This window comes from Herpailurus yagouaroundi, unplaced genomic scaffold (genome assembly GCF_014898765.1).
Source record: "Herpailurus yagouaroundi ecotype Mexico unplaced genomic scaffold, PumYag 162, whole genome shotgun sequence".
In the NCBI taxonomy this organism is placed as follows: Eukaryota; Metazoa; Chordata; class Mammalia; order Carnivora; family Felidae; genus Herpailurus; species Herpailurus yagouaroundi.
In genome coordinates, this window is record NW_024412403.1 from 46,630,404 (window position 1) to 46,640,865 (window position 10,462).

At 41.0% G+C, this 10,462-nt stretch overlaps 1 protein-coding gene across 4 annotated transcripts in view; it reads left to right on the plus strand.

Annotated features, from left to right (window-relative positions):
* CRYBG3 (crystallin beta-gamma domain containing 3) overlaps window positions 1-10,462 on the plus strand; it is a 139,836-nt gene that overhangs the window by 112,241 nt on the left and 17,133 nt on the right. For all 4 annotated transcript variants that reach the window (XM_040484264.1, XM_040484266.1, XM_040484267.1 and 1 more), the window contains one exon: window positions 7,286-7,425. In XM_040484264.1, the coding sequence (XP_040340198.1) occupies window positions 7,286-7,425 (140 nt within the window). The remainder of the gene's footprint in view (window positions 1-7,285; window positions 7,426-10,462) is intronic.

Genomic DNA, 10,462 nt, shown 5'->3' on the forward strand with positions numbered 1-10,462 from the left:
TCATCTAATAAAGTGTGAGGTTTAAACAAGCTACTGCATGTACAGCCCTTAGCTCATAAGCACTCACTAATTGAGCTCATAGACCATAATTAATATTCACTAAGCAACATGAAGACTACCATTAGCGTGGTAGGTTGAAGGTATTTATATATTTTTGTTTTTAATATGCCAAACTTAAAAGATTCCAGATTAGAATCATATTAGACATTTATGAGCCTTATTTAAATTTGTATCATTTTACATAACTTTTTGCCAACACACTGTTTGGTATTGCTCTGGAATGGAAGGTTTTAGAGGTATGCATTATGGTTACTTTCCTTTAATTCATCTTACTTGTATTTCCTGTTTTCTTTTTTTTTTTAATTTTTTTTTTCAACGTTTATTTATTTTTGGGACAGAGAGAGCCAGAGCATGAATGGGCGAGGGGCAGAGAGAGAGGGAGACACAGAATCGGAAACAGGCTCCAGGCTCTGAGCCATCAGCCCAGAGCCCGACGCGGGGCTCGAACTCACGGACCGCGAGATCGTGACCTGGCTGAAGTCGGACGCTTAACCGACTGCGCCACCCAGGCGCCCCATTGTATTTCCTGTTTTAGCTAGGCATTGTTCATTTGGCAAAGATTGAGATGAATTGATGTTGTCAGGCTATATGGATATGGCTGTTCTCATGGCTGATTGCTGAATATTTTGAAAAGTATATGTTATATTTAGAGTCTAACCAATTAATATAACCCTGAGGTATTGTCAGCACCTCTTCCATATACATGGTGATTTGAAACTCAAAGAACTCTACAGTTGCTAAAGTAAAGGTCTGTAGTTTTTTTCTAAGTCAAAAATTTCTTAGATTTAAAAATTTTATCCATTATATTGAAGATATGTTTATAAAAATGTAGTCCCTCTAGCAGAATACTCTCACTAGGATCTCAGAACTTCAAATTCAGGTGGCAGACAACACTTTTGAAGCCAGAGAGACAGGTAAGAATAGGGATCATATACGTTGCCCAACTGACCAAGTTGGGAGTCAAGTGCTCCAGACATTCGCCATTAAAACTACTGGCATTTAGAATATGTTAGAGCCACAGTGTAGGGGTTAAGAACACAGCCTCTGGGGTCATACTTTGTAGACTCAAATGCCAGCTCTTACACTTACTGCGTGTGACCTGTGCCTTGATTCTTCATCTGTAAAGTGGGGTTAAAAATAGCCCCCACATCAAAGGGAAGTTGTGTGGATTAAATAAGTAAATAAATTCACAATCCACTAATCTGAATATATTTTGGGATTTGGGATATTTTCCCCATTTTAAACAGTGATATGGTTCATACATAGCACTTAAGGAAACACTGCAAAAGCATTCTAAGTAGCACCCCGTAATTAAACACATTCCTATTACTGTAGTAAATATATTTATGGCTACACATATTGGAGAAATACTATAAGTAGCCCTCTACTTATTCAGGTCAGATTTTGCTGCCAATTGAGTTAAGAAAAAAAAGGGGCGGGGGGGGGGGACTTATACTAAGGTTTTTGTGTGCTGAACAATGGATAAGGAGTTGTGGATGGATATATTTACATATAATGTCTGGTGCATATGAAAGTGCTGTATATATTAATTATTACTAGTCTTGTCACTTAAAATGTGGTTTAGTTGATGGGATGAGGTGGAGGGTTTTTTTCTTCTTAAAAGTTCTTTCATACAATTTGTTCAAGTATTCTTTTTCTTTCTTAACTATGTTCTCCTTTTAGAAACTGTCTGATTTTTGCCTTAGACTTAACCCAGCAGGAATGTCCCATTACTATTGACCCCTAAGAAGAGCCTTTGGCCCAAAATGGTTGACTGTCTTCTAAGTTAACATGGACTGAGGCCAAGACATTTGTAGAGCTCAAATTGTAGTTAAATTCTGGTGTTTTCTGTTGTCCTTGGAAAGTTCAGATTATTCTGTCATCTGCAGTTTTGAAGACTATTAATAGTTTATATTCCTGTTTTCATGTCTGGAAAATGTATCAGAAAAATAGGATTTTAAAGTAGTTCTTCATTCTTTTTTCTGAATGATTACCTATCTACCACCTTCCACTGTTGTTTCCACATTAGCACTTATGTTGATGTTCCTAACCTTTAAGTACACGTATAAATCAAATGCATCTATAAATTTAAGTACATTTAAAAATTAAAACCATTTAAATTTAAACAACTTAAATAGAGAAAAATCAAGTTTAAATATAGATCAGACCTCTAGAGGGTGGATAACTGTAAGCGTAGAGATAATAGATGTTCTCAAATGAGAAGTCTAGTCAATGGGACCACTTGGTGATAGCCCATTGCTGTTAGTGCAGCAGCAGGTTGTTTTTACTGATTTATGTAAACTCATAAAACATACTGTCTCAGTGCCTGGGTGGCTCAGTCAGTTGGGCGGCTGACTTTGGCTCAGGTCATGATCTCACAGCTCATGAGTTCAAGCCCCACGTCGGGCTTTGTGTGACAGCTCAGAGCCTGGAGCCTGGTTCAGATTCTGTGTCTCCTTCGCTCTCTGCCCCTCCCCTGCTCACACTCTGTTTCTCCCTCTCTCAAAAATAAATAAACATTAAAAAAAATACTGTCTCTATCATTGTTTACAATTTTGTTCTCTGTCCTCCTGCATCATCATTTTAAAACCATCTTTTGTGATCCCCTGCACCGCATTTTACATTGTTTCCCAAAGACAAATTTCTAGATTCAGAATTGCTATTCGGGAATGAATTTGATTCAGTTTGAGGGATAATGGCCATCTTTTTAAAAATGTCTTTGCGTTTTGCAAAAGAGGAAGAAAAATGTACACAGGTCCTATTTTTCTTAGAATAATGCTTAGCATTTAAATTGCATTCTCCTAGTAAGCTTTTAATTTTTTTCCCTCTTGGGTTTAAAACAGTTACATCATGTCAGCCTTAAATGCCTTTAATAGAGGCATCTGCCATCTACCCCAGCAGGCTCTTCACTGGGGAGAATGTTGCTAACAATTGACTGTGAGCCCTGTCTGGGCTCCTTGCCTGGCTGCCCTTCCTTACTGGTTAGTAACTCAACCAGAAGATGTATGAAGAGGTAAGCTGAAATGCTTTTTTAAAAGCTTAAGGGTGAAGATGTTGGAGAAAGTCCCAACAGTAAAGGCAGGGGCTTATCTGTGGATTTTGATTATCCATCTTCAGCCACCAGTTTTAGTGGGTAATTTAGAATCTGCTATTTTTACCTGCTGCTCTGGACTCCTGTGAGGACATTTCTTCCATAAGCTGTTGGGATGCTTCCAGTTTTTATTTTGCAGATAGCAGAAGAGGTGCCGAATCTTACCTGTGGTCACTCACTGACTAGAGATGAAGCCCTATTCCTGACCCAGTTTGTGGTGTTTACTGAAGGAAAATCAGTGCTCCTGGACAGCCCTTTAAGGCTTACCTTACTGTCTCACTGCACACAGTGATTGTGACGTTCTTTTACAGTATCCTCTAATCCCTAAATCTGTACTCTTCATTACCATACACTAGCCACGTCATTGTTTCTTATTTATTTACATTAGATTTATAACATCATATTTATATTTAACATTTACTTAATTAAAACAAATTCAGTCCCTTGGTTACACAAGCCGAATTTCAAATGATCAGTGACCACACGTGGCTGATAAGTACAGATAAGCAGCATTTCTGTCACTGCAGAAAGTGCTGTTGGATAACACTTCATACCTTCTTCCCTCATCAGGTAACCTTTGCCACATAATGTAAAGAGAAACTAACTCACACATTTACCTGGAAATTTCTTTGGCATTCTTTTTCTGTCTTTCCTTGTATTTCAGAGGAAGTATAGTTCATCTTTTCAAAGTGATATTTCCCTTCATGGACTGATTCCTAGTCAGAGGTTCTGTACTGATGGGAAACAACGGACTGGACATCTCGCTTCTTCCTTAGAACCATCCCTCTCATCTTACATTGTTGAGCTTTTTCTATCCTACGCCACTGTGCCCACAAACATTCTTATGGGGCACCAGTCCATTTTCCTCCTTCTCTTCACCAACATTCTCTAAAGTGTGCAATCCCATGCACCCTGTCTACAATTTCTCACCACTGATTCCTCAGTCCCTATGACCTAGATTCCACCCCTCGTGTCTTGCACACCGCTCAGAGTTCTCTTACAGGTTTCTAGCTGCCTCCTGATTGCCCAGACCCCAGCAGCATTGCCACAGCCACCCTCTTCCTCCACATTGCAAACGTATTTGGTACTATGGATGACTCTTCCTTCGCCTTTCCTTTCCCCTTTATTTCCTTGGTGTTTTCTTTTTAGCTGTGCTTTCATAGTACATTTACTCCACCGCCTCCACAGCCTCCTTTGCATGTCTGCCCAGTTCTGTCCTCTTTTCCCTTTCCTCACCCCTACCTATCTCTGGTGTCACCCAGATCCTGGGAGCTCCCACGCTCTTAATGCCTGCATGGGATTTGTTTCCCTGAAGCACAGATCCAAAAGTCCAGTCTTCAGTGGACATTTCTGTTAAGATTACCCTGTCTGTCCTGTCTGTCTGAACATTAAAAACACCCAGTTCTAAATAGAAGTTCTTTGCTTACATTTCCCTCCAAATTTCCTTGTATGATAAGTTATACCACGGTGCCCCCAGCCACATCTTTGCATGTTGTCTTCTGTATTTACTCATTCCATTTGTTAGCCCTATGTCTGTTTTAGCACTGTGATAGATTTTATGGCCATCCCTTGTTAACCAGTCCTAACCTTCCACCATCGCCCCCGCCCTGCTCCGCCCCCAACACACACACACACACACACACACACACACACACACACACACACACACTTTAGGGTCTGGCTCTTTCTTGGGACTGGAGTATTTTTCCCATCTACTTTCCATTTCTATTTTCTTCACTCATGTTGTCTGATATATTTCCCAAAGTCCATTTAAAGAAAAACACAGGGCTACCTGGGTGTCTCAGTTAAGCATCTCAGTTTTGGCTCAAGTCATGATCTCATGGTTTGTGACTTTGAGCCCCACATCAGGCTCTGAGCGGATAGTGCAGAGCCTCCTTGGGATTCTCTCTGTCTGCCTCTCCCCCTCTCTCTGCCCCTCCCCTGCTTGTGTGCCCTGCTTCAAATAAATTTAAAAAAAGAAAAAAATACACATACATGCAAAATGTGCATAATAATCACCGATTTAAATTTTTGAGGGGCACCTGGGTGTCTCAGTTGTGTTAAGCGTCTGACTTCAGCTCAGGTTGCGATCTTATGATTCACGAGTTCAAGCCCCGCATTGGGCTCTGCTGACGGCTCAGAGCCTAGAGCCTGATTCAGATTCTGTCTCTCTCTCTCTCTCTCTCTCTCTCTCTCTCTCTCTGTCCCTTCCCCACTCACACTCTGTCTCTCTCAAAAATAAATAAACATTTTAAAAAGTTAAATTTTTGAATAAATAATACATTTCTAAGCTTCAAAAATCAAAAAGTACGAAAGGCATGTAGTCAAAACCTCAGGTCCCACTTTCATCTTTCAGATCCTATTCTCCTGCTACATAGTCATGGAGTAGTTTCTTTTCTTTTTTCTTTCTTTCTTTCTTTCTTTCTTTCTTTCTTTCTTTAAAGAAAATTGTTCATGTGTACACGTGCACATTATTTGTGGGCATGTGCATAAGTTTTCCCTTTAATGCACAAGTGGAAGCAGAAGAAATATGCTATTCCACACTACTGTTCACTGTATTTACCTCTAAGGAATATATCTTAGAGATCTTTCATAAAGATCTCCTTATTTTTTACAGCTGTATTTCTCTATGAATGTACCATAACTTATTTAGCCAGTCTCCTTTTGATGGATATTTAAGTTATCTGTATCCTTTGTTATTCCAAACACTGCTGCAAAGAATAATGCTTTCATAATTCATCTTGCTCTTACGCAAAGTCAGTTGTTTATTTACTGTTCTTTGAACATCCACATTCCCTGCTGCTAGTGCTGTGTTTCTCATGTACCAATTACAGATACTTTCCTAGGCCCCTGTCCAGAAGCCTTCAAGGACTCCCCATTGGCAGTAAATCTGTCTCTGCCCTGTTAGTGACAAGGAGAAGCAGACAATTCAATACCCCCTAGCAAACAGTGGGGGTACTTGACACTGTTTCCTTTTGGACTCTAGTTATATGGATCTATTTGCTATTCCCTTAACATGTCCCATGCATATCTGTCTCCCTTCCTTCGTATAGAGCGCCTTCCCTCCATTCTCTCTGGGCCTGTCCAAATCATGGCATCCTTGAAGACTGAGCTCACATACCACGACATCCACCTTTGTGAAGCTTCCTTGATCCTTGCTCCTTTCTGCTAAAAAAAAGCATCAAGTCTTCTATATTCTGAGAACTTTCACGGAGCATATCCTTTTCTACCCTGGATTACATTTCAATACCTGTGCAATTCTCCAATTTTAGTTACTAGTTAGTAATGACCCAGACACAAGGATGGTGCCTTGCTTTGTCTTCTCATCCCTGAAAAGTCTTCAAGCATGCTGTCTTGCATATACCAATGAGTGAAAAAGAGCAAAGTTGGTTCTGTTCTTCTCTGACACAAGGAGTTGGGGAATACTTACTTTGAATGTAGAAATCACTCCTGCCCCTGTGCATTTTGGCTTTTGGTTGTTGTTCAATTAAAAATGCCTTTTTCTGGGGTGCCTGGGTGGCCCAGTTGCTTGAGCATCTGACTCTTGATTTTAGGTCAGGTCATGATCTTACAGTCATGGGATTGAGAGCTCCATGTTGGGCTCCATGCTAAGCATGGAACCTGCTTGAGATTCTCTCTCCCTCTGCCCCTCTCCTCATTCTCTTTCTCTCTCAAAAAAAGAAAAAGAATGCCTTTTTCTTCCTCCTTGAAATGAGTTTAAGAGCCTGGAGCCATCATGTGTTGGATTCTCAGTGACTGCTCCTGTGGCTTTCTGGGGAAATGGTGCCGTTCCATTCCATGTTCATCCTGTTACCAGCTGAAAGTGCTGGCAAGACCAAAATGTCCGTATTATAGCACAGCCAGACCTTAATTGGAACCAAGTGTCCATTTCCATTATGAGACTGAGATTGCTGTTCTAAAACTCCCAATTTTAATTTATTAAAACGTGAACAAAAATTATGAGTCGAATTTAGTCTCACCTGTGCAGTTGTGACTATAACATCATTAAAGGGTAGAGCAGTAAACTGTATGCATTCAAGAATACGGTGGATTCAGGGTACCCTGTGTTGTGACTGGGAGGTCACTGGAGATTGGCCACCCTGTATGGTGATGCTTTCTCTTTTTTGCTGTTAGGTTTTTGAAGAACCCTCCATTAGCCTTTTTGCTCTGGAACACTGTGAGGGAAGAGAGTTACATCTAGAAGAGGCTGTGAACTCTGTTCTGAACAAGGACCTGCACTTTTACACCCAGTCTGTATGGGTAAAAAGTGGACTGTAAGTATGGGACAAAGGTATGGCCTGGTTCACTTACTGTTTTAGGAGAGAGCTGCACAGTTGCCTTTTTTTTGTTGTTTTTTTAATGTTAATTTATTTTGAAAGCGAGCAAGTGCCAGCAGGGGACAGACGGGGGCGGGGGGGGGGGGCGGGGGGACGGGGAGGGGAAGGAGAATTCCAAGCAGGCTTCATACTGTCAGTGCAGAGCCTGATGTGAGGCTCGAACTCAGGACTGTGAGATCCTGACCTGAGCTGAAATCAAGGAGAGTCGGATGCTCAACCAGCTGAGCCATGCGGCCACGCAAGCACAGTTGCTTTTTCTCTCTCCACTGCTATTGTTGTCTGGTCTGGAGATGCTATTACTCCTTTTCTTTCTCAACGTAACAAGAGTAGTATCTGTTTACATATAAGATTAGGCCATGGATTAGGTCCAGTATATAGTAACATGCGGCAGTCTGGGAGAAGAGCCCTTTGGGAGAGATGGGCTGCCATGTGTTGATAGCATGTGTCTTAGAGTAGGTGGACCAGGTGACCTTGATTGGTTGAGACCACTGCCTGCCTAAGATAACCGACTATTTCTCACACTGGAAGTGTGTTGTTGTATTTTGATTTGACGTCCTGTTTGTTCTAGAGCCTTTTGCTCCAGGGTACTTCTTTTCATGCTGAGGGTTCTGGTGAATCTAGCCCACCCACCAGTGTTGCTGTCCATTCAGGTTGTCAGGGTGGATCCAGGTTGTGTGGGTCCTGCACTTAGACAATCCGGGAGACTGCTTTAAGAAAAGGAATGAAAAATGACAGATACATAAATTAGGTATGAACTTGCATATTTATTTAGAACAAAAATGGTAAGAGGCCTGGCAGTGAGAGTCCCAGAGGTTGAGGCCCTAAGACTTCCTGGGAGATCTGCTTCTCAGGACCTATCTGGAGAGTGGCACAAGAGCCTGCCCTGCCTCCTGCACTGTTGCTGTTTTGGTACCAAAAGTGAACTAGAAAACCGCACATAGCTCTTGATGATTTATATAAAGATGATTGTTTTTATTTCTTATGACTTTTAAATTGTATGATAATGAACTCGGATTATTTAAGTGTCTGGGGATAACAGAAGAGAAAGCCAAGAATATAAATTGATTTGAAAATTAAGTCAACTATTATAATAAATGAAGTTTGAATAGTCACCTGTATAGCAATTTAATTTTTCTTCTTCAGAGCATTTGACATTGGTGTTTCTTAACCGTAAATTGACTTACTCTCTCTAAGCATAATAATTCCCATACTAGATACTAGTATCTTATTTACCACTTAACTAAGTCTTTTGAGTTCTACATCCTGGTGATAATATGACTTTCACAGCATTTTTACACTTTTCTTTACTGTCCTAAGTGGAACTGATAATTATTGACTCACCTGTTGTAATTTCTTACCATTTCTTATTTCACTCTTTTGTAGAAAACTGGTACTATTTTACCTTGACATTATTTCTTCTCTTTCGCTTATTATCCACCTACTCTGCCTGTTCTGGATTCTCTAAGAGAAAATCAGTACACAGAGTAAGGAATAGAGAATGCTTTCTGAAAGTTTTCCTAGGCTGCAGATGGCTCAGAATAGGACTTAATGCACAGCCAGCTGCCCTGTTGACATATTTTGTTTTGTTTAATCCCCGTATTATCCCATATCTCCAATTTGTCAAGCTTTAACGCTTTTTAGCTATGGAATCCAGTAAGATTAATGTATGGTGCGGTGTAGTTTATTAAAGTCTTGCCTTATAACTGAAACTTCCCTGCCTATTTAAAAAGTCTGCACGGCTGGAGAGGTAGATGAGCCTCTCCATAGTTTAGATTCGTGTACGCAAGAAGGGGCAGAGGGAAGGCCAAATATCCTATTCTTCTCTCCATGAAAAATCAGGCCAAGCCTGATCTTGATTGTGGGAAGCAAGCAGAGTGCTTTGTCTGAACCAGGGAAGATAGCCACCTCATCTTCCACACTTAACTTTCTGAAAGCACTGTTTGTGGTGATGTTGAATCCTGAGAATTTCAGATCTTCTTGGCAATCCCAGTTTATTATAACCCTTAGCTGTGGAGCTAAATCAGAGCTCACCAAACTTTTTCCATAAAGGACCAGATGATGATTTCAGTTTGTTGGCCATCCTATCTCAGTTACAACTATTCACATGCCAGTCAGTAAAAGAATGAATGTGGCCACTTAAGTCTTGAGACTCCCCTCAAGGCCCTGAACGCTTCTACATGCTTTAACTTGGCCCCAGTTGGAGGCCTCAAGAGCAGTGAGCAGGCTTTGCAACAGAGCTGGGCCTTAAAGCAAGAGAGTGGATTTCTGTAGATAATTTTCAGTTGTCCTTGGTGACCTTGGAGAAGTTATAGAAAGAGGTGTGCCTGGGAGTTCCCTGGAACCACCTAGAGAGACCCTGAAGGACACCCGGCGATGAGCCTACGCATGGGAGAGTAAACCTAGTATTTTGTTTTTTGTTTTTTGTTTTTTTTTTATATGAAATTTATTGTCAAATTGGTTTCCATACAACACCCAGTGCTCATCCCAAAAGGTGCCCTCCTCAATACCCATCACCCACCCTCTCCTCCCTCCCACCCCCCATCAACCCTCAGTTTGCTCTCAGTTCTCAACAGTCTCTTATGCTTTGGCTCTCTCCCACTCTAACCTCTTTTTTTTTTTTCCCTTCCCCTCCCCCATGGGTTCCTGTTAAGTTTCTCAGGATCCACATAGGAGTGAAACCATATGGTATCTGTCTTTCTCTGTATGGCTTATTTCACTTAGCATCACACTCTCCAGTTCCATCCACGTTGCTACAAAAGGCCATATTTCATTTTTTCTCATTGCCACGTAGTATTCCATAGTGTATATAAACCACAATTTCTTTATCCATTCATCAGTTGATGGACATTTAGGCTCTTTCCATAATTTGGCTATTGTTGAGAGTGCTGCTATGAACATTGGGGTACAAGTGCCCCTATGCATCAGTACTCCTGTGTCCCTTGGATAAATTCCTAGCAGTGCTATTGCTGGGTCA